At 26.8% G+C, this 25713-nt stretch overlaps 1 protein-coding gene across 3 annotated transcripts; it reads left to right on the top strand.

Annotated features, from left to right (window-relative positions):
* Positions 1-168: 168 nt before the first annotated feature.
* LOC107449927 (zinc finger X-chromosomal protein) lies at positions 169-25278 on the top strand. 3 transcript variants are annotated; one of them, XR_015431227.1, is made up of 6 exons: positions 169-198; positions 2870-2978; positions 3647-7135; positions 10885-11089; positions 12300-20331; positions 24001-25278. XR_015431227.1 is itself a non-coding variant. In XM_087156795.1 (6 exons), exons 3-4 carry the CDS (start codon positions 4169-4171, stop codon positions 7115-7117), a joined length of 213 nt encoding a protein of 70 aa, XP_087012921.1. In that variant the 5' UTR covers positions 177-198; positions 2870-2978; positions 3647-4168; the 3' UTR covers positions 7118-7135; positions 10885-11997; positions 12300-13950. The 3 variants fall into 3 exon arrangements, 1 of the variants encoding a protein (XP_087012921.1); XR_015431226.1 differs by having other exon boundaries at positions 10885-11134; XM_087156795.1 differs by lacking the exon at positions 24001-25278 and having other exon boundaries at positions 177-198; positions 3647-4178; positions 6915-7135; positions 10885-11997; positions 12300-13950.
* Positions 25279-25713: the final 435 nt, after the last annotated feature.

The following is a 25713-nucleotide window of genomic DNA, read 5'->3' as shown; positions in this document are numbered from 1 at the left end:
TCAAATGTGAAGTGTGTGGCGAAGGATTTATAGAAAATCGCAATCTCCAAGCACATATGGTTTCTCACACAGGAATTGCACCTTACACATGCAACATTTGTAATAAAGGCTTTCGGCGCAAAGATGTGTTAAAGAATCATATGAGCTTGCATTTCTTTCCAAACCTTTAGAAGTTCAGCTATTCAAAATCATGATTCAGTAATGTTTACTACAAAAATTCTAGTTAACATATTACAAAATTTTAGTTTCATGGATTGTCTTATGTTAAAAAATTCTGTCAAGTGTGCTCTCCTTAAGTGTTTGTTAACTCCAAAACGTAGTTTTTTGTTTAGTTTTTTTAGTTAGCTAGTTTAATATTTGCTACAAAAATGCTAGTTTAGTACACATATTTTACCTCTCAATTTTCATGATTTGACTTTTGGATGATGTGTTAAATATTCCAATGAGTATGGTCTATTATTTTTTACCACTGAAGAGTTTATATAAGATCAATATTTATTAGTTTTTGCTGAACAAATTCCAGTTAAGTATGCGCATTTTATTTTTATTATTCCCTTTTAATAAGATGTGTTTAATGTCTATACGAGTTAGCTGCATCGCTTTTTCCCGTTTTTTGAGTTTATTAACTTAAAAATCATAATTCATTTATTTTTAACTATCTAAAATGCTATTTTATTATAAACATTTTGCCACTTTATTTTCGTAATTTAACTTTCATGAGATGTGTTAAATATTCCAATGACAATGCTAAATTGTTTTTTACAATTTAAGTGTTTATTAAATATCATTATTCATTAATTTTTACTATGTAAATCATATTTTAGTAGATACATTTTAACATTTTATTTTTAGGATTCACTTTAAAAAAGATAATATTTGTATGAGGTAGCTACATTGCTTTTCTCATTTTAAGAGTTTATCAATTCAAAATTATTATTTAATAATTTTAAAAAGACAAAAGCTAGTTTAGTAGATACATTATAACATTTTACTTTCGTTTTTTTAACGATTTTACAATACAATGCAATATACCACTTATTTTTCTGATTAGTTTCATTGGATATATTAAATACTTATATGAGTGTGATGCATCATTTTGTATCTTTTTATTAATTTAAAATCATTATTAATTAAATTTTAAAAAACAAGGGCTATTTTAGTATGTATATTACCAACATTTTATTTTTATTATTTAACTTTCATGAGATGTATTAAGGACTCATATGAGTGTATTTCATCACTTTTCACATTTTCAGAGTTTATTTCGAAAAAAAATATTATTAATTAACGTTTTTTTGCATTAGTGTTAGCTTAGTAGATGTATTTTAACTTTTTATTTTATGATTTAACTTCTATAAATTTGTGTTAACTTCTATGTAATTTGTTCAAAAAATGTCATCTTTTTAGGTTTGCAAAAATGTTTCTTTTGGTATCCCTTGTTATATAGTTCACAGCAAGGCTTAAAGAAACATTTTCTCTCAATTTTCAATTTTCAAACTAAATCTACTGCCTAAATAAGTGCAATGTGTATTTTAATTTTATCAAAAATAAAAATTGTTTTAAAACTTGTTTGTTAGGAATAAATCAGTACTCGAAATTTTCATGGCTTGATATAAAATATAAACAATGAAATATAAGTGAAAATAATTATGATTGGGCATGTACTTTTCCCTACCTTTCTACTCGTACCACGATGTTGCATGAAACTAACAAACAATACCAAAGAGGGGGGGGGGGAGAAAAACTATGTTTGACAAGATATAAGTGTTGTTGAATTTAATTATAAAGAGTTTTCCCTAATTTCTATGAAAAATAAGTGATTATAAAAGCTGTAATTTGCCAAAGAAGTGAAGAAACAACATGAGTGCTTCACAGTAGATTTTAAGAAAAGTGATTTGACAACTTTTTTTAATTTTACTTACTTATGCTATAAACTCTAAAATAGAATTTCAGAAAACTCATAAAACAAAACTACTCGTGTAAAAAACTTCTTTGTTTGTAATACTTCATGCTTCTGACTTATACTTAAAATTAATGTGTTGATATAATGTTCTTTATGTCATTTTTTGACTCATTAATAATGATGAGTACATTCATATGCTTTCATTAAACTACATTTAAAAAAATGTTTGGGCCTGAAAAAGTTTCTTTCATTGTACTTTGTTAACTAACATGCCCTGTAGGGCATGTAAAAATGTTAGGATTTTTCAAGTCCTTAAATACATGTTAATAAGATTTATTTAATTAATAAATGGATTATGAAATCATAATTAGTGTTGCACAGTTTACTTGTTTGAAAATACAGAAACTATACAAAATATTATTTTGGTCCTTTACCAAACAAAAGTTTACTCCTGAAATTTCATTCATATTAGATTTTTCATTTAATATAGCTTTAAAGTTCTGATGTTTTTTTTTAGTTGTTTTAAATTTGGAAAAAACTCTTCATCACTCTAATATATAATTTCATTATATTGTAAATATTTCTTACTTATAATTTTATAAAATTTGGTTTAAAATTCTTCTAAAGTTTGTCACTCTATCTTCAAACATGTGAGAATTCTTTTCTACTTAAAATATTAAAAGGCATTTGAATGTTAATTGTTTAAAATGTTAGAAGATTATATTTTTTCTTATATTTTTGTGACTTAAATGAGAAAAATAAAACTAAAATTTTTTTTCATTTAAATTTTTATTAATTCTTTTTCAAATAATTTTTATTTTAAAGTTAATTGTAAAAGAAATTTATTTGTTTATGTATTAATTATTAAAAAAATTATTTATTCAAATTACAGCAAATGTTGTATCCCTTTATGGGAAATTAAATATTATTATTAATCTCATTTCCCATAATTTCAAATTATTACAGGCTGTTTCCAAGAGGTGTTTCTAGAAGCCTTATTTCTCGAGTATAGCTGAAGGTTACAGCTGTCTTTAAAAATCCAGACAAAGTTGGAGTTGTGCATTACCCCCAGAGGGTACTCTTTCACTTTTTTTAATTTTGCTTTTCTTACAATTATTAAATATTCAAATTATCTTAGAATAGATCTATGAAAATATATCTAGGGCTAATTTGTCTTGTAAGTTATCTAGCTTAGCTAGTCAGCTTGGTAAAGCTTTATACTTAGGTACTAGGTACATAGTTTTGCCTCGTTTTTTATTATCTTCGACATGGTAATATCTAGCTAACTAGTGTCTTTGAAAACCTGTTAGACTTATCTGATCTATGTGTCTAAATATGTGTGATATGTTAATCTTCCATTTTGGGTTAAACTCGGTAGTTGTTGGTAAAATTTAATTTATTTTCAAGCCCATATATTTTGTTTTGAATAGAAATACTATCAAAAGTAAAAAGAAATTATATTATTTTTTTTGAAAATTGACTTATTATAAAAGTAATTTTTATTTTAAGGAAATTTATCTGAAACCTTATAATTGTCACTTATTTGTTTATAATTTGCATTTATAAAATTTTTTTCTCTGCTATCTGTTAAGTTTTTACAGATAAAAATGAAATTCAATTATTTAAAAAAAATTGGCAAATCTTTTTGCCTAGTTGATATTAAATGAATACTGAAATGTGTATCCAAAAGAGTTGTGTTTTTTTGTAGTTATTTTAAATTTGGTTTATCTGTTTGTTTTGCAGGTCATTTCACTTCATTTAAAGAGGTGAGAGTTTACGAGTGTTTCATTTGTCCGTATTCAACAGTGCGATCAGCAGATTTGAAGAGACATATGAGGACTCATACGGGAGAGAAACCATTCAAATGTGATCTTTGTGGTAGAGGTTATTCAGATAAGCGGTTGCTTCTACGTCATTTACTGAATCATGAAGATAAAATAATACCTTTTGTCTAAATTAAGTGACATTAAAAAAGATTAAATTTTACTTTAAGTAATATAATGATCCAATAACATTGTATGGATCTAAGGAATTCTGTCTTCTTATTCTATTGTGATTTTGTTTAAAATCATAAGTGTTTTTATGTATTAATGAATGAATAGCCTGTTGATGATACAACCGATTTTGGATGATTAAAAAATATTGTGTTTTGTTATGAGTTATGGTTACATTATCAATTATGAAGTATTTTATTAAGTCATGCTTATGGTTTATGATGTAGTTTAGAATTTGTTATTTTAAAGATTTTACTTGTTGTTCTTTTGAATGGCAACTGGTGAGTGTTCCACAATGTTTTTAGTGTTCTGTGAATAAATTATGAAAGTATTGTTGTTCTTTATTGTGATTAATAATTTTAAGTAAGTAGAAAATATAAAATTATATGTCGGAATCTTTGTTGACCCTTTTACAAACTAATGACGCTATATAGGTGGCATGACACTTTTACTTACAGGGTGCAATGTTGCTTACATGGCAGAAAAAAATCATTAGTTTTATTGCTCTCATCATTGTCATATTTACAATTAATTTAATTTGCGTAATTATAATTGATGTTGTAACAATACCTACTAAAAGAAACTTGAAATACTTCTGGACCGTTCAGGATTAAAACAAATATTGACATCTGTTTAAATTTTAATATACCTATTATTAAATTTATTAAATTAATATTAAAATTTATGTGATAAATTATTGTTTGACACAAAATTTAGCTAAATTAAAATTGAAAAGGAAGTCTTGATATGCATTGCAAGTTAAGTAGTTTGTCTATTCATGAAATAGTCACTAAAACAACTAAGCTCCTAAAACAGGAAATATAAAATGAAGAATGCATGAAAAATTCAAAATTAAGATTTTTTGAATATTTGGCATCTTTGTATGGTAAGCTACCTATTACAAAAAAACGATTTTCAAAAATTAATTTTGTTTTATCAGTTTTCTTAAAAATTCTATTTTAACTTTCATAACAAATAGCAATAGAAGGAAAATAGTTGTCAAGTCACTTTTCTTGGAATCAGTTGTGAAACATTTACATCATTTTTTTTTCAATTGCATAGCAGTATAATAGTTGAAAGTTTATAAAGAATTATTCGATAGTTTATAGTATTTTAAAAAAATATTTAAAATAAAGTGATTTGTAAATTATAATTTAAAAGTAAATATAAAAATGTAATTTGTGTTTTTTTTATAAAATATTTGTAATCATATTTTAAAAATTATTTTGGAACTAATCAAGTATAGTGAAACCAGGGTAAGTTGACTGCTTAGAATGCATTGCTTTAGTGGTCAAGTTAAAGAGGGGGATTGTTTTTTCTATCGCTAATATCAATATATTATTTTTATGCATGTAGACATAATCATTTAATGGGTTGCTTAAATATTACATAAGCATTGTTTTGGACTATCCCCTCTCCCCTTTGTCACAAAAAAAAGCAAATCACAATCCCCTTATATTTCTTACATAAGTAAGGTGCGGCACTCCTTCCCCTGATCTTCCCATTTATTTCTGTTATCAATTTCAAGTTATTTATTAATTGTGTTACCAATTTAAATTAACATAAATGTAATTTTATTTGTTCTTGCCTTTAAAAGTTTATACATCTAATACTCTATGTGTCATAAAAAATTAGATTAATTAGCAGTTTGAATTGCGATTTGTTATACTCATTTAATTTTAAATTGGTACGTTTAAAAAAAGCAAAAATTTCTGCGTATAAAAGTTTGAGTTGTATGTGAGCTATTTATTATATTCATTTCAATGTTTTAAAATTTATAGTGTCATTTTCACATGCAAACTTGTTTATTATGATAGCTCATACTATGGTTTACGATGGGGTTAAGGCTAGTTTTAGATATTACATCTTTTACCGATTCAGTCAAATTTTAATACATATAGAAAAGAATAGGAAATTTCTGAATTTTTTTTTTACTGAACTTATGAAGGGTTAAAAAGGCATTTAATAACAGTAATAGACAGATTTGACTTATTTCAGCTGTCAACATACTAGATAGATTGGTAGTTAGGTTTGGGTTACAAAGGTTTTGCTCTCTTTTATTATATAGATAAAATTTGGTTCTTGATAATAGAAGTCCACTTGGCAATTTTTACCATACATGAAATGTTTTATTTTAAATAAAAATAACATATTTCCATAACTTACTTAATCATCTTTCATTTTATTTAAGAAAGATGAAATAAGTTAGCTTGTACGTTTAACGTGCTAACACTTTACATCTAATGTAATTTTTTTGACCCGTCAACTGTAAATTTTGAATGCCCTAACTGAGTTTGGAAAAGAGGAAAATCGATGTTTTTATTTCCTTGATTTCAAATTGAGCTTGTTTTCTTTTTTAAATACTTAATATTATTCATTTTACTCTTATTTTTAAATGCAGTATACTCTTGATTGATTAGGTTGGTTGGAAAAAGCCTCATCCTAAATAATCAGCTATCCCAAATGACAAATACAACAAATGTAAATTTTGATAGACAAATTTTGGTGAAATTTTTTTAAAGAGTATAGAATAAATAATATAATTTTTAAAAAGTATAGAAAAAGAATATTATAATAGGACATAAATAATTTATATATTATGAAATCATAATTTATAATATTAGAAAGTCATAATTTTTTCCCCTCTTAAATTGTTTTGTGCATGTAGGAAACCTCACTACATTTTCCAGCTACAAATGCCTGAATACCTGTCAATATCGAAATAGGAGAAGAATAACCTTTTATATCACATTTTTCTGATTACAGAGGGTGGGAAAATTACAGTGTGAACAATTGGAAGCTGTAAAAAGGAAAATATCCAAACCGCAGTGGGTTAAGTTATAAAGGATTACTAATATAGGCACTTACTGGTGGTAAGTGTTTCGTTTGTTTAGTCTGAATGTTAGTTAATTTTTTTTTTCATTTTTTACCCATTTGTTCCAGAGGTCTTCACAAATATAGAGTTGTGGTATTTTTTCTTATTGTTTGAATTTGATTTGTGTCTTTTTCTGTTACAGCATACAGGTATAAAGAGATGAAAGTGTATGCATGCTCCTTTTGTACATACTCTACAGTGAGATCAGCAGATTTAAAGAGACATTTGAGAACTCACACAGGAGAAAAACCTTTCAGATGTGATTATTGTGACAAATGTTATTCAGATAAACGTTTGCTTCAACTGCATGTAATGAATCACAAGGGAAGAAAAATACCTTTCTAACACAAATTTCACAAAAAAGTAAACGTTCTATTTAAGAACTACGATTTAAGAACTTTAAAATATGATATGAATTAATTGTGTGTTTTTATTAGCACTAGACATATATCTAGAAGTAAATAACCTTAAATATGGTTTCATCTTTTCTAAGCAGTAGTTTTGGAATTACAACATTTAATTTTCTTGTTTCTCAATGACTGATTCATATCATAGTTTTGTTGTGTATTAGAAAAGATTATTGTTGAAAATAACTTGATTTTTGATAACACAATTATGACTGACTTTTTTTCTTCATTGTTATAAGATACAGTTGTATTTTCTTATTTACTAAGACCCATTAATTTGTGAACGTAAGTAATTAATGATATATTAATAAGTGAAACAAATTAGAATGAAACTGATTAATGAATTATTGTATTTTTAATACTTTAGTATGAATTCCTATAGGAACAATCATTGTTTTGTTGTGTATCAGAAAATTATTGATGATACCTCTCCTATTGTCTCTACCTCTCTACGATTTTTGATAACACAATTATGACAACAGCTTTTTTCCCCTCATTGTTATGAGTTTGTAGTTCCTAATTTATCAAGATCAATATGAGTAATTACTATGTGAATGTATAATATATTAATATGTAAAAAAAACTATTTTAAAATTGATGGAATGAATTGTTGTTTTGTTTAAAACCTATGGGATGAATTTCTATGGATGATTCATCACCTGAGTTCATTAATAATTTTTTGATACACAACAAAGTTTAAATGTTTTTGATTACAAAATTATCATTGTTATGAGTTTTGGTTGTATTTCTTAATTTATGAAGACCAAGGTATGTAATTATTATTTTAATATATTATGTTTGTATTAATATGTGAACTTAACTATATTAAAACTGATGAAATAAATTTTTATTACATTTAAAACTTATGGATTGGAATCTTAAGGTAATAATCATTTTTTTCTTAACGATTTGAAAACTGATGATAACATCAATATTTATGATGACAGTTATACTCGCTTATGACTTATGGTTGTATTTTATTTATTGATGAAGAACAACAGAGGTTATTTTTATTTATATGAGAAATATATAATACTAAAGTCAATGTAATAACTTGTTTGATTTTAAATTTTAAATTATTTCTATGGGACGGAATTTTGTCATTAATTTAGTAGTCAAAACACTGCAGATGATAAATCTTCTGAACTTATTAAAACTAATTAAATAAATCATTATTTTCATTTAAAACTATAGGATTTATTCATTTATTTTTTTGTTGTGTATTAGAAAACTGTTGATGATCTATCTGACGTTGTATTACACCAACAATTATGATGACAGTTTTGCTAGTTTATAATTACAGTTGTATGAATTACCGATTTCCTTATTTATAAAGACCAACACAAGTTAAAAAATAATAATATGCGAAACAGTCCATATTGTAACTAATGAAATAATTAATTGTTTTATTTAAAACTTATGGCATAGATTCTTGTGAGACTGATTTATGTTATTAGTTTGAAAACTCTTGATGATTTGTCGCCTGAATTAATTAAAACTAATAAAAAAGATAAATATTTTCTTTAAAACTTATGGGGGAGATTCATATAAGATTGATACATGTTATTTTTTGCTGTGTGTTAGAAAGTTATTGATGAGTAATCACCCAATGTTGGATAGCACCAACAATTGGGATGAAAGCTATCCTTATTTATGAATTACAGTTGTGCTTCTTATTTATGAAATTCAAAACAAGTTAGTACATAATAGTATGCGAAACAGACGAAATTAAACATAATGAAATAAATTATTGTTTCATTTAAAACTTATAGGGAGTTATTTATACTGCTTTGTTGGTTGTCAGAAAACTACTGATGATTCGCATCAGTACTAATTAAAACGTATGAAATAGATAAGGATTTTATTTAGAACTTATGATGTAGATTTATATAAAACTGATTCATAATTTTTTTTTGTTGTGTATCAGAAAACTGTCTATGATTCATCTCCTGATATTGGATAACACCAATAAATATGATGACAGTTTTATTAATTGCAATTGTATTTCTTTATTTAAAAAATACACTGACTAATATTCAACATTAATGTACTGAATAATAACACTGAATAATATAAATATTTATGCATGAAACAGACAATATTTAAATTAATGGAATGTATTATTGTTTTGTTTAAAAATTATTGGATAGATTTTCATAAAATGAGAAATGATGGAAACATTTAATGAAGCTAGATAGTTTAACTAATATTAATTGGCAGGATATTTAAATTTGAAATAATACTTACCATTAAGAGAAAAAGCTAAAACTTTGTGTTCCTATTGGTTCCTATTTTGTCTTAAAGTTTTAATTTATTACAAAGTAGAACTCTTCCTTAATGTCTTCAGATTTAAGTAAGAGAAATACATTTAAATTACACAACTTTTTTGTAAAAATAGTTTTTACGTATAAAGATAATGTTTTATCAAATTTGCAAGGAATACTACATTATCTGTACATCACATAAGTTTTAAAATATTTTGCTTAACTATATTTATCCAACAGAAAAAAAAGTGAAAATGAAAACTTTATACAGAGACTATATAAAATCAAAATGCAGTGGGAAAATAATAATTTTTGCTAACATGATTTGTAGTTAACGTAGTATGTTGTAACATTTCTTCAATACTTAAAAATGTAATTTGTTAAAAGTTTGAAGATAATGTTTTCAATCAAATCAATTATCTGTGTGTTTCTGAAAAAAGAATACTACATTTAAATATTAAAAAATGTTAAATGAATCAATAATATGTTGTAATTTAATAAGTACAAAGTTGTGATTGATTAAATTTATAATTAATCCGAGAAAATATGTTTTTTCTATTTTAGAGTCAAAGAGTTATGTTCTTTTTATTTTTCTTTGATTTGAACTTATATTATTTATTTTATTAAAAAAAATGTAACAGTGGAACAATTGAAATAAAAAAAAATAACTTAAGAAGTATGGAGCTATTTTATATTTAAATTGTGTGTATTTAGCATATGGGTTAGTCCCCTGACTAGAAGTTTTGGAAACTTGCTCCAAGATATTCTGACGATGCAAACAGGCGAAAATGTTTAATCAGTTTAAATCTTAAGAGAAGAGTGGAGATGTTCTATCCTTCTATTTTTGATATATGCAAACGATTTTGTGTTGAGCTCAAATGTTTAGAATATAAACCTTTCATTTTAATACAGAATATTTTCCACTGCTGCTCCGGCAGTAATTTTACTGTAACTTCATCATATAAAAAAAAAATCATGTAAAATGCTTTTTAGAAATTGAAAATTTTATTGACACATTTTAAGCATGACAATCATTCCAGATTCTACGAGAATATTCCATAAGTTTCTGAAACTTGTAAATTCTATTTTATTATTTTAAAATTAGATGTATTTTTATAGGATATGCTTATTAACTGAAACCATATGCATACATTAAAATTTTTTAAAACTTTTTCATTGTTTATTTTTTTTATTATCTTAAGTTTCATACTTTCTTTGTATGATATGCTTATTTAATCAAAATGTATTCATTTATATGGCTTATTGAAAAAAGTTGTTTTATTGTTTCTTGTTGTAAAATTTATTTTTTCCTTTAAGATATGTTTATAAAGAAGTAAAAATGTATGCATGTATGAAAAATTGACAAAGATGTTTATCTATAAATTTTTTATTTGTTTTTATTTTTGTTTATTTTTCAAAACTAATGTTTATTTTTTTATAGGATATGGCTCTAAAGATGTGAAAGTGTATGCATGCTCTTTTTGTACATACTCTACAGTGAGATCATCACATTTGAAGAGGCACATGAGGACTCATACGGGAGAGAAACCTTTCAGATGTGATTATTGTGACAAATGTTATTCAGATAAACGTTTGCTTCAACTGCATGTAATGAATCATCACAAGGACAGAAAAATGCCTTTTTTGTAATGCAAGTTTTATGAGAAGTTTAATATCATATAAGTATTAAGGTTAATGCATTTTTGTGACATGAAACAATCCTGTTATGAATAATCACATTAAATACTGTTAGCTATTTATCCAACAGTTCTGATTTAGAATTCTTCTTCTATAGTATTTACTTTATACTGAATAATTCACATCATTGCATTGTATGTTTGTCTGAAAACTGTTGATGATTTATATCTTTATTTTGTGTGCTGCAGGTTTTGAATAGATGCGAGACCCATGCTTTATTATGATAACATTTTAGATGTATGAAAACAGCAGCTCAATCAAAAGTATTGAATTTTTGTAGAAAAATTTTATATTTAATACATGATAGTATTATACTAGATGCCTGGTGGCTGAGTGGTGGTGCTTTGTTCTCTTGTGCCACAGGTCCTGGGTTCAAACCTAGGGCCGGGAAAGGTTGACTGAGAATTTCATCTCTTCAGTGGGGTGATAAAATGAATACCAAGCGTGCTTGGGGACTAAACATTGGGGGTTCCGCTTTTGGTTGATCACCTAAACGGAACATCTGCCCCTGCAGATGGGCACAGTAGGCTTTAACGCTCTATAGACTGTTGGGCCACTGAGTATAGTTTGGTAATATTATAATAAGTGTATAAAAATGATTGTTTAAAAAAATGTCTTTTTAGGTAAAAGTAAGATATGTAGTTATGTTTGTGTAACATGAATTTAGATGGGTGTAAGAAAATTAGTAAAGCAAGTCATCCTGTCTTTTATACAAATTTTATCGAACAAATTAAAAAATAAATAAATAAAAGGCTAGTCTAAAATTGAATTTTCCTTCTTTTTTTAAAAAATACTCTTTTAATAGATGTTGAATCGTCCATGAAAAAAAGAAAGACTTTAGAAGTGTCTGACATTTGTAAGTGCTATTTTTTCATTCATAAAGTTATCAATTGCGATTTCTTTTATTTTATCTTCATAGCAAATGTGTTGTTGTCATTCAAGACTGTTAGCCCTCATTCATAAATCTATCAGATGTCTTTTTGCATGACACATTTATTTTCGTCTCTTTATTTTAAATCCAAAAATATATTACAAAAAGTCATGGAAATGCTTAAAGAAATTGGAATTCAAAATTGTATGAATGTTAGTCAATGTAAGCTAAATTCTTTATATTAGAAAATTCTGAATCTAGTCTTTATCTTTTTTTTTCCATTTTAGGATATATTCATAAAGGGAAGAAAATGTATGCATGTACTTGCTGTTCATTTTCAACGATTAGGTTAAGTGATATGAAGAGGCATATGAGGACGCATACAGGAGAGAAACCTTTCAAATGTGATTTGTGTAATAAATGTTATACAGATAAACGTTCGCTTCAATTGCATTTGCTAAATCATCAGGGAAAAAAATTATTTTTGTAACGCTTCATACAATTTATGAGATATTATTGTTTGTGCATTTTTAAAACACTCTCTTATGTTTATTAAGACGTTGAACTAATCTGTTTGAATGATTTGATTCAGAATCATTTGTCTTGCGTGGATAATGTCATTGTACATTTTAGTTTATTTTCTTTATGTGGTCAAGACATCATTGTAATCGTCTGTGGATGGTTGACTGAATGTAAACAATAAAAAGCTTCCTAAAATCGGATGAAATTTAGAAAACTTCCGGTGTATCTCTCCCTTTATGTCATGCTTACGAGGCGATGTGTGAACTGGTTTCAAATTCTAGGAAGTTTTTTTATTGTGATTTGAGTTTAAATTTACACGTTATTTTCCCATTCATAAGTGTTTTTGGTAATTTATAAATTTTAACAGATCGTGAACCCAAAAGAAATTTAGCAAAATTAATATCACAGAATAAATAAAGTGTGAGGTTCGCCATGTATGGAATGTTATCCTCTATTTGGCTATATTTGTGTAAAATAGCACTGTTCGTTATTTTTTGGTAAGCATTACAGCGAGCTTGCAGAGTCTTCCAAATTCAACTGTTGTCTGTTTCATTGAAAGTTAGATTGAAAACGCTGCAAGTATAATAACATTGGATGGCATGTTTTTTCAAACTTAGCGTAAAAATCAGTCGAAAGTAGTAACCCGGAAGTCTTATGAGGAATTTTATCCCCTAGTGCAGGGATGGCGAACCAATGGCACGCGTGCCATTTATGGCACGCTACACAATATTTTGGGCACCCCACCGATCACAATTGTTGTTACACTATGAATTATTATTACACAAATGTTATTACGCTATGAAGCATATGTAACAATTAAATTAAATTTAAAAAAAACAAACAAAAGAATAAACAATTATTAATAAAAAAATTAAAAATTAATGCTAAAAAAACAATTAATAACAGTAAAAAACAAGCTAACAATAAATAACTAGCAAAAAAATCAACAGTCCTGCTTAAACTAACATCTTACAACCTAATATAACTTATTGGTCATTTAATCTGCTACAACAGAAGTCATACTGATGTTACTTTAAGTTGAATTGCGTGTATAACTGAGACATTGCAAAATGTATATTTTTTTCAATGTAAATAAAGAGTTTTGAGTTGATAGTATTTAGTATTATTATTTTCCCAATAATCACGAAGTTAAAATTATTTGACGGCACGTCTATGACCTCATTAAGCAATTTTTTTAGAGAAAATGGCACGTTGGTACATAAAGGTTCGCCACCCCTGCCCTAGTGCCATCTGCGCTTAGCTTTACATGGTCAACCACCTATACACTATACAGGCTCGCTCCATATCAAAATTGAATCTATATGGTATCTAAACTCTAGTGAATCGTGGGTGCAATTGTTTACGTTGCTTTACATATTAAATTTCAACATTAAGAAAGCTTGTCAAAAAAAAGAATAATCATATCCAGGAACTTAACTTACTATTTTTATGTTGGGAAGAGCATTGTTTTTATTGTATGTTTGGAATGTTTTCTTTGAAAAAAAAAAAGATCTGTATTTGTCATTTGTTTTGTATGTATGTTGTTCTAAGAGCATCATTATTAAGCATCATTAGCAACCTTGGAATAACAAATGAGATTTTGTTGTTGTAAAGAACTATATTTTGTTTTTGAAATGATTCAATACATTGCAATAATTATTTTAAAATAAGGCTATATAGTTTCAAATTCTCTTTATTAATTTAAATGTTTTCATTGATTTTATTATTATTATAAAAAAATAAAGATGCATAAATGATTATTAAAAATATCTCTAGCTTATAAAAATATTAATAGTGTTGGTTTTGAGTTTTCTTGTGTTTCTATAAAGCTAAATTGAAATCATAAATCTGATTTTACATTACGAATGAAAAATATAATTTTATAAATTTGCTTTGTCCAGATATAACTAGAACTAATGGCAAAACGTAGCAGACGGAGAGCGTTTCCAACATATTGGAAAAAATTGTGCTTTTAGAACAGTCTAAGTATAATTTAAGTATAAACGTGACAGTTTAGTTACTGATCTAGCTTACCTTTGGCTTTGTGAATTCAGGATATCTATTTATTATTTCTATTCTGATACCTTTAAACTTAAAACTTTTAAAATGTTCTTCTGTAACTTTTTTTTAAAAAATATTTTTGTTACGAGATAATTGCTGAATAAATGCAATATGATGGAAGAAGCTCTGGTCGAATGTTAAATCTATTTATATTATTGCAGTATGCAATTTGTAAGTATATATACAGTACAGAACCCGTTATCCGGAAATCAGAAAACCGGAAAACCAAAAAATCGGAACGAAATTCAGTAAATTTTCCTGCCATTTAAAAAAATATTTTTTTTCCTCTTAAGATTTTAGGATTTTTCTTTCTTTTTTGAAAGATGTTTACCTTACCATCATTTTGGAAATAATTACTAGTGTATTACTTCATCTTTTTTTCTTCTTTTTAAGATTATATCCAAATATTTTTTTTTTTTTAGTTGGGTTTAACAATAAAAAAACGGCCTTTTGTAGCGATTCAGAAAACCGGAAAAATCAGTTATCCGGAATAGCGACGGTCCCGATCGTTCCGGATAATCGGTTCCCTACTGTACAAGTAGAAAACATTCTTACATACATGTAGGAAACATTTTATATGCTGGATGACCTGAATTATTGGACGGTTTACAAAAATGTATTATAGGATAATGATTAAGGTTTGAAAACACAATTATAATTTAAAATTAAGGTTAAAAACGAAGGTTGTTGCAATTAAGATTAAAAGCTCAAAAAATCCTAAATTAGGGAGATGGTTTACAAAAATGCATTTTAGAAAAATGGTTAACGTTTAAATATACAATTATAATTTAAAATTAAGGTAATTACATTTAAGGTTCAAAATACAAAAAGACTTAACTTAGAGAGTTTACCAAAATGGTTAAGGATAAAAACTTAAAAAAGTCATAAATTTGTGAGACTGAATACAAAAATATATATCAGGAAAATGATTTAGGATAAAAGTACAATTTGCAATTCAGGTTAAAAATTAAGATAATTACGTTTAAACTTAGGAATACAAAAAGTCATAAATTTGACAGATGGTTTACAAAAATATATCAGGGGCTAAAGTTAAAGATACAATTTTAATAAGAAACAAGTTTTCAGGTTTTAGTTAAAATTTTTCTGGCGGATTACACTATGAATAGTTAACGGACAAACTGACAAAAAATAATCAAAAGTCATGCCATATTAGGCATTTCATTATAGGGGACATGCATGAGGTAGATATTTCAAAAAATATTGTAAAATTATCCCAAAAATCTGTAAAAGTTTGAGAATTTTGCTTTGGAGAATTTGGTTTTTTGGAATTTTAGTTCGGTATTACATGTTCTTTATTTTTATATATTCCTTGCTCGGAAAAAATTATTTATAGGTATTATTTGAGGTTTGCATAAAAAATATTTTTTCCAGTGGTAGTAAACTCGAGTAGAAATTTAGAAAACTTTGATCAGAATTTCAGGACTTTTTTCTAGAATTTCGCTGACTCTGAATATTTTCTGAAACTATGGTAATTCCTGAATGGTTGAAGGATATGTAAGCAGAATTTAATATTATTTCGTTGTTTTATTTTTTGCATATCAATTCATACAACACCCAAAATAGGGTTTTTGATTTAAATTAACTAGATTTATCTCAATTAATCAAGTCATGCTATTTTTAGTATGTTATAAATATCTGAAAGGTTTTATGTTTAGACATGTATTACTTTCTTTCCAGCTTTCTTTGTTTGTCATAAGCTTGATTTAAATGAATCATTTGGTTTTATCATTAAAATTTTATTAATTTACTGTCGAAATGATATTTTCAGTTGACATGTTTTTTTATTTTTTTATTGGTGTTAAAGGTATGTTAAAAGAAAAATAATGTAATAGACATGTATTTGTATTGTATTTTCCATTGTAATAAATTGTATTCTGATAGAAAATGTCTAGAAATATTCTGAATATTATTTTAACTTTTCTTCTGCAATGTAAAATACTTGCTTCTAGGATATATAATATATTTAGCTAGAGAGAAATGGTGAAAATTACTGTGTCACTTAATGTTTAAATATAATTAGTTAATTATGCCAGATAATTATTATTTTAGTATTTCTGTCTTCTATTTTCAGTTTCAAACGTAGAATCATTATTTAATGAATGTAATTCGTCTCATTAATGAGAAAAGGTTTAAATAATTTTTTGAAAAAAAAAAGTTTTTATATGAAGGGTTTTGGGCTATATAATGATAAGTCACATTTTCAAATTGTTCAGATCATCTTTTTGAGGAGTATTTTTGCTGAAAAAAATGTGTTTTTCATTAAGGCAACAAGATGTTGTCCTGCACTGTGTAGTTCTTAAATGGGTATTGGGGAAAAGTGCCTACCTGGAAACATTACCAAGAAACAATATGATATTGAAATCTTACATTTGGAAAAATTGGGGCATATGACTATGAATCCTAAGTCTTTCATATGTTAACTGGGTATTTGAACCATCTAATGATTATTGAACTTTTTAATAACAATTATTTTTCATTAAACTTTTAATCTAGTTATCTAGTTTAGCGAGTCCTTAATAGTAGTTAGTTATGCCTTTCTTTGTTCTGTAATTTTACTCAAATTATAATTATTAGACCCATTATAATTGGAAAATAGCTACAAACATTGATAATATAGTCAAACAGTTTCACTAAAAACTGCATTTCTTTGCTTTAAAAGATGAACTGTTTGGTAAATTATCAGAATAAGCTTTATATACATATATATGTATATATACACAGCATACTCTCGATATCTCGAAAATCTTGTTATGTTGAATTTTTTTTTAAATATAAAATAAATTTTTCGGAAAAATCACAATGTAAGTTTATTGTAAACCAATTCTTTTCTATTTAATGCATAGTTATTTTTGTTTTACTTTAAAAATAAGGTTTTCAAAGCTCTCTGCTCATTATATAGGAAAATAATGATAATTATCACTCGTTTGCACTGAGAATTAATTTTTTAATTCTGCGCCTAAAGGTTTCTTAGAATTAGCAAAAATTTTAATTTTTTTTCTTAAATAGAAAAAAAAGCACTTTTTTAGAAAATAGTTTTTAGATTAAAAATTAAAGCAAATAAATTATCTTTGTTACAGTTAAAATGAAATATGTTGCTGGATCCAGTGTAATAGTTCATTTTTGTACCCCTTGAAACTTTTTCACCTTTGTTGTTTCTAGGAAGACATTTTTTCTACAATTTTGAATAGGATGTCCTTTCTATTACATTGGAAACCCATTCTTCTTTAAGGAAATACCCACCTGTTAGATTTACTCTGCTGTTTTCTAAGAAAAGAACTCATGGAATATGAAAGTGACCATGGTCACTTGTTTGCCATCCGATAGACATCTTGGGTAAATAAAAGATGGTGTGTTTAGTGACCATAGTGATCAAACAAACCATTATGCAGCATGTTATGACATCAAAGAATTTCTTTACACTTGCCTTAAAATTTTATCATGCTCCGTTTCTCCCTATAATAAAACTTTAGCTTTTGGTAAAGGACTGTTAAGTTATAGCGATTATTACTATTATACAGTTTTAGCGATAACGAAGATGATAAAAAAGTTCCTCTAAGTCATACGAAAGCATTAGAAGGTTTAGCAACTTTTCATGACTATTTGCAGTTTAATTTAGCTACTGAAACTCCCTTTTCTTATTTATATGATGTCGAAAAAACTATTTTTTAATTTCATCAGTAAAAACAAAAATGAACCTGTAACATGAACTATTTTGTAACAAAATAAATAATTATTAAGTGTATTAAAAAATTTTTCTTTGTATTTTTATAGTAAATACCGTATCATTATAAATGTTACCATTCAATATTTAGAAATAATTTTATTCATACCCTCACTGCAATTTATGTTTTCAAGAAACTAGAGTGGAATTTCACTTATGCATCTCTATCACTAATGCCCTTTTTTCCTTTGACTCCTTAGACCGGAATATAAGTGAGAGTTTATTGTATGTACAATTTCTTTACTTCGTTTCTGTTCATTTATTTGTGCTTTATTCGCATTGCTTTTCTTTATTCATATGAATTCTATTCATAAGTGGGCGTTTAATTGGGTGTTTGCTGATGAGATAGCATATCCTTTTAAAAGTAAAAAAAAACCTAAAATATGTATTGTACTCAAATTAATATATTTTGATATATTTTATATACTATCTATGCATTGTTATGCCTTAGTTGTTCAGAATCCACTCTAATGTCCTTGCCACTTATAAGGCAGACAAGTCCATGTGTGGTTGAGAAGCGTGGTATGCAAATTGGGTGATTATTACCACCCTATGCTATCCCTTTTAAAATATGCTAGTGTAGTGCTCATAATTGTGTTTAGATCATTACTGAATATCTGTTGTCAGAAGCCTGTCAAGACTAAACACTTGTTTCTCAGGCTTCAGGATGGAACTTATTGCAAGAAAATTCTTCTTCAAATGGCAAAAAGTCTTTATTTTCACATTCTGTAGAATTTTTTTATCCGAAATTGTTGTTTTTATCTAGACATAAAGGAATTCTTGGCAACTTTCTTTCCAATAAACTAGTTGAAAAATAAAAATTTTTGGTTGGGAAATTTGACTGGGCTCCCTGTTCGAGCTGTCCCTGTTCCCCCTCCCCTTTGAATACAGCCAAAGTCGAGTACAGCCCCTTTGAGTACAAATCAAATCTATTTTGAGTTTTATGAAAAATGTCTATAGGGCTGTTTTTGAAATAGAGATTGGTAATTATTAAGTCATTATTTATTGTTTATTACAAATATTTTATAAATGATAAAAAGTGTTTTACTGCATCTAGTAGTGAAATTTTTTCCTCGGTAATCTGTTTTTTGAATGAATGGCTTAATACTGGAGAATTTTTTGTAAAACCAGAAAAGATTTTATTCCCAAAATTTTTTCTATTTCTGTTAAACAACTAATATTAATTAAGAAAATACTGCTAATAAAAAATGTGTGGTTAAACCATTGATTGAAAAGATAGTAAAAGCCAGTAAGTGAGAAACATCAAATCTGAAGATAGTATGCATGCACATAGAAGTTGGTAATCTAGCGATAATGATTCATAACCCTTTTATTTTGAGCACTTTTAATGTCCCACCATGGACTTGATGTCTATAGAGCTGTTTTTGAAATCGAGACTGGTAATTATTTACCCAAAAATAAAATTAATCTATTTTGCCATTTCTTTTTGATAACTATGTGAAGTTGGTTATTAGGAGCATAACCAGTTTTTATGTTCCTAATTTGGAGAATAAGCTAAATTTGAAGCGATTATTTCCAGTAAGAATGGCATCTAATTTATTCTGTATGTTTTTATTGACTCTTTCTCTATTCAGTGATAGAATGGACACCAGAAAGTTAGCCTTAAAGTTTTATTGCCTCATTTTCGAATGTATTTCTGTTTGCATAATTATATATTTTAAATTTAGTATGTATTTTAAGGATTTTTATTTCACAGGGGATCAGATTTTAAAGAAAGCGAAGATGCTGAATTGTTCCTTCTGCGAGTACCAGACAAATCGCCTGACAAATCTGAAACGCCATTTGCGGTGTCATACCGGAGAGACTCCTTTCAGTTGCAATGTGTGCGGGAGAGCTTTCAGGGAAAATTCAAAGCTTAAAACTCACATGTATACTCATACAGGAGAATCACCCTTTTTCTGTCCTGTTTGCAACAGAAAATGCACTACAAAAACTGGTGTAAAAAAACATCTACTTAAACATTACAATATGGCGTGAGGAGAACTACACTTTATATCTTTTAAATTATATTTGTTTAAGAAGGCATAATTATATTTATTATGTTATTTGAATGGAAGTGTCATGATTATTAAGAAGATGAAAACGTACTTAACAACTAAAATAATTTAAAAGAGACCAATTACTTTGGTACTATAGCAATCACAGTAAAACCTGACCATTTGTGTTGCATTATTTTAATGGTCGACTTATAGAGTGATATGAGTTTTTTATTAATTTAAATCATTTCTTATAGTGAGTTATTTTTAGATGTGCCATGTTAGTCCTATATATTTGTTATTCTTATTATTTTTCTCTTCTCATCTTAAGTTTATTTATTTCATTACAAAGTTGATTGGACTCAATTTTGTAGCATTTCTGTTTTTTCTCTTGATTTAATACCTCAGGCACTGATGGTTGTGCTTGCTGCCATATCAAAACGATCGTCTATCTCTTATAACCATTTTATTTGTGCTTATATATGTATGTTTTTTCTAATTTAGCAACATTTTTGTATCAGAGCCTGTTTGCGAAAAACACAATGGCCAAGAGCCAAAAGAATTTTTTACTTGCGAAAATTTAAAAAAAATATATGTTGTGTTTTGCCTGGGGTGGCTATGAGTTACACCATTCAAGTTTGTTCCCTTCTATCATGTTTTTTTAAGTTTCTTGCAATCTGTTGCCCAGTTGGCGCCAAATCTTGGCACAGGTACCAAAGCAAAAGCATAAATATGACCCTCTTTTTTCCAGATACTTATTCTGATGTCTTAAATATTTATAAGACATATATTATTATTTTATTTATCTATATAAAATTCATATATTTCTTTGATCATTCTATAAGATGAAGGGATTTGCCTTTAAATATTTGTGTTTTAAATAGGGATGCCACGAATTTATATTTTTGGGAGGGGAAAATTACAATTTTTTCCAAATCAAATTTCGAATTCAATCCAATCATAAGTACGCATATCATTAGCTTTAATAAGGAAAAACTATTTTGTTGCTAATATATGTTCATTGCTGATTTGGTGACTTTATACTATAAATAGGTGACTTTATACTATAAATAGGTCAATAAGCTGTGATTGGTTTATGGGTAAGGTGTTGAACTGTTTTGAAGAACTGGGGTTCGATTCTCAGCGGCATCTTAAAGCCAGTTTCAGATCGATAGGTATTCATTTGTATGGGAAGTAAAGGCTGCCTGTGCACAAAGCTGACCCACAATCAGCAATTGTCCCATTGTGAAGCTTTAACCTCCATAATTTCCTCAAAGAACTGCTTTACTTTTATTCTAGTCAATTAATAAAATAAATTATGAACCATTTGATAAAAATATATATAAGAAAAAGAAATTGACTCGTAGCTAGTTTGAAGACATAATTTTTCACTATCCAATAAATCTAATAACAAATAATTTAGTAGTCGGTTAATCTCGTCGAATGCTGGGTAGAAATAAAATATCTATTCTAAAAATTGTGCTTTAAAATGAAAGTTTAGTTACAGTACTTTAAAATTTAAAAAAAAAGAATAAATAATTTAAAATAATTAGTTTGCTGAACTTATTTAAAATATATTTATTTGTTGAATTTAAAAAGTGAGCAGTAATAAGGTAGATACGGATATAGTAAACATGACTTTATATCTGATTTTTTGTACTAATATACATAATAATTAATAATTCAATAAATAAAATAAAACCAGCATATAAACTGAAAATAAAAATTATTATTTTTTTAAAATTACTATTGATATTTCACAGTTTGAATTTATGTTTGGGAGGTCACAGCTACCTCCCATGACCTCCCGTTTTGACGCCCCTGATTTTGAATGATTTATATGCATGATGTATAAATGATTGTGCTATAAATTCAAATCATTTCCTTTTTTAAAATTTTTTTACATAACGTTGATTGTATTACGTATGCACTTGTGATCGACCATGTCGAATATTCTTGAACTAACTTGTATAGATATTCAGTTACTTGTATTAAATTTATGAAATTATTGTATTTCATACTTACCTTTCTTATTAACATAATTCTTTAGTGTTTCTTGAATTTAGTATTATTTTCTTTTATCAATTTTTGAAATTATGTAAGAAATATAAATCAAATATGGTTTGTATTTTTATTCGTACAGTTGGTTACTAAATTTTGTATTTTAAACATATTGTGTGGCGTTGACAGACAGGGCATTTAAAAAAAAAAAACAATTTTACATTTCTTATGCATACTTTAAGCAGTTCAATGAATGTATAACATCTTGTTTATTTCAATTAAAAAAATTTGCAATAGGACTGTGTTATGTAGGCAGAGTGAAAATGAACTGATAGAATTAGTCAACATAGTTGTCTATACTTTTCTTGTTTCTTTTGTGATTCATGAATAAAATGTCTGGAAATGTTTGTTATATTTAAAATTTATTGACTGTAAATAGATAAAAACTTTTAAGTGATCAGTCCTTGTGCTGAAATATACATCATTTGATCAGCTTACTTTGAGTGGAGATGCTTAATTGATTGTTTTTTACAAACTAAGGATCCATTTGAAATTTTAAAAGGGTTATCTTTGATATGTTAGTTAATTAATGTAAACTATTCATTAAGTTACCAAATCAGACTTATAAGCATATATTCTTTGAATAAACATATCTCTTTTTAGACGGATCTGAATTTTTGACCATCAAAATAGCTACAATCCCTAAAATACTGTCCCAATAATTTAGTCGAGAGGTATCTGGTAATTTTAAATGAAACAAGAAATATTTGCTCACAATTGTAAAATTCGTTTATCCAAAGATAATTTCATGTAAAAACAATTTTGAGTAGTTGTTTATTATTTTATTTAAAAAGAATTGAAAATATTTAGAATTGTAAGGTAGACAAATTTTTGCATTATTTCTAATGAGAAAATACAAAATTCGAAATTAATTGTATAACTTTTAAGTAATAAATTTCCGAAAAAGCTGTGTATTTAATAATTCGTTTATCGAGCACTATTTGACCGATTTTGTTCTGATTTTCTATTTTGTCATTAAAAATGATATAGTTTTGAATTGTGAAAATTTATGTACGATTACAATTCAAAATGCTTTCAATCCTAATTAAATAAAATAATTAATAATTACTGAAAATTAATTTTTTTTACATAAAATATCTATGGATAAACAAATTTAATAATTGTATGCAGAAAACTTTTGATTCGCTTAAAAGTACTTAAAAAGTAAACTTAACATTTTGGGATCCAATTTTCTGGCTACTCTCCTGACTAAATTTTTAGGACTAAAGTTTTAAAATCTCCCTCTTCCTCCATATTTTGAGGATCAAAAATTAAAATCTCAAAAAAAAAAAAAAAAAAAAAAAAATCAGAAAACTTTATATTTATTTAACGAAATTATGTTTTTGTGTCTGATTTTGTAACTTAAAATAGCGTTTATACTAAGGTCAGGCCTTCAAACCACTATGATTGAGTTCTAGTACAATATATATACATTTTAATGCACACTGCGCACTTTATAAATAGATAGCTAAAAAATCGCGAAATTGGAAAGTTTGAGTTCAATCTTGTGTTCAACAACTTTATTTATTCATTCTTATAATTGCTAAAACTATTTTTTTCTTAGATTTAAATGAATTACTTATTTATTATTATTTTTTTTTGCAGGAAGTGAAAACCAAGAAACTGTTATAAATCTTTTCGAATGCTGTTTTTGTTCTTATTCATCTCCGTTTAAAGGAAATTTGAAGCGACATATGATGAAACATACAGGTGAGAGGCCTTATATGTGTCAGGTTTGTGGAAAGGGGTTTATAGAAAACAAAAATCTTCAACGTCACATGTTGTGTCACACAGGTGAGCTCCCTTATGTGTGCAACATATGTTCTAAAGGTTTTAGAGGAGAGCAAGGTTTAAAGAAACACATGCTTCAGCATGCACGTCAAAAGTTTTAATGATGTGTAATAATGTCAGTTGCTACTATGAATTGTCTGTAATCATTATGAATTTTTGTCATGCACAGCAAAAGTTTTGCAATGATGTCAGATGCTACTATAAATTCTTCGCAATTTTTAGGGATTTTGAAAATTTTTTCATGCATGTCGATGGTTTTAAATTTGTGTGATAACTTCAGTTACTACAATGAATTCTTTCAAGTCATTACAAATTCTAAAATTTATGACAAAAGTTTTAAAATTGTGTAATGATGTCAGGTGCTACCATAAATGTTTAGTAATCATGACTTTTGATTGTTTTATAATGCACTTCAAAAGATGTGTAATGATGTTAAAGTTATCTGTAGCTATTACTTATTAGAAATGTTGGGCATTCATGTCCAAAGTTTTAAAAGTTATATGTAATAATGGCAGCTGCTAATCTGAATTCTCTGTAATCATTATGGTCTTTGGAATCGTATTTTAGAGGTTAAACATTTTAAAGTTTTGCTAAGATGTCAGCTGCTACTGTGAATTCTTTGCAATTTTTAGGGACTTTGGAATCTTTGCCATACACGTCGAACACATTTTAAACTTGTGCGATGACTTCATTATTTCAGTGAATTCTTTCAAGTCATTATGAATTTTGGAATGTTTGGCATTCACGACAAAAATGTTTAAATTGTGTAATAGTATTATGTGCTGCTATAAATTTTCAGTAATCATGACTTTTGAATGTTTTATAATGCACTTCAAAAGATGTGTAAAGATACTAAAATAATCTGTGGCTTTTACTTATTTGGAATTTTGGGCATTCAAGTCGAAAGTTTTAAAAGTTACATAATAATGACAGCTGCTACTATGAATTTTATGTAAACATTACAGTCTTTGGAATGATTGGCATGCACATTAAAAGGTTATTAAATTTGTGTAATGACTTCAGGCTGCTACTTTGAATTCTTTGTAGTCATTAAGGATTTGGAATCATGAATAAATTATGTTGAATTATTGAGTTTTAGAAGTTATTTATTATGCATGCTAAAATTTACTTCATAAGTTTTAAGTTTGAAAAGAATTATTTCGATTTAAATAACCTTTAAACAATTGGAAAAACATTTAAACAATATTTTGCATAATTTTCTTTTGAAAATTTAGCAGTTGAGAACTGATTTTTGGAGACCCGTTGAAGAGGGTAATCTCGCAATGCACAGAATAACTCGTGATAAAATAGTGTTTTTTTATTAAGATAATAATAATAAAAAGCAATTTTCTGTCAGTAGGTAAATGTTGCTTATGCTTCATGATTTTGAAAAAAAAATTTAAAATTACAAGTGAAATAAAAAAAAAATTGATAAAATCTAGACTAGCTGTTTCCAATTTTCTAAATAAATATCTTAAAACTAGATTTTCAGTCAGGCAGCTAAAATCACAGGTTTGGTGCAACATC

Source organism: Parasteatoda tepidariorum, chromosome 2 (genome assembly GCF_982258835.1).
Source record: "Parasteatoda tepidariorum strain Cologne lab strain chromosome 2, Ptep-v5.0, whole genome shotgun sequence".
NCBI classification, from domain to species: Eukaryota; Metazoa; Arthropoda; class Arachnida; order Araneae; family Theridiidae; genus Parasteatoda; species Parasteatoda tepidariorum.
This window is presented reverse-complemented; position numbering and strand designations above follow the sequence as displayed.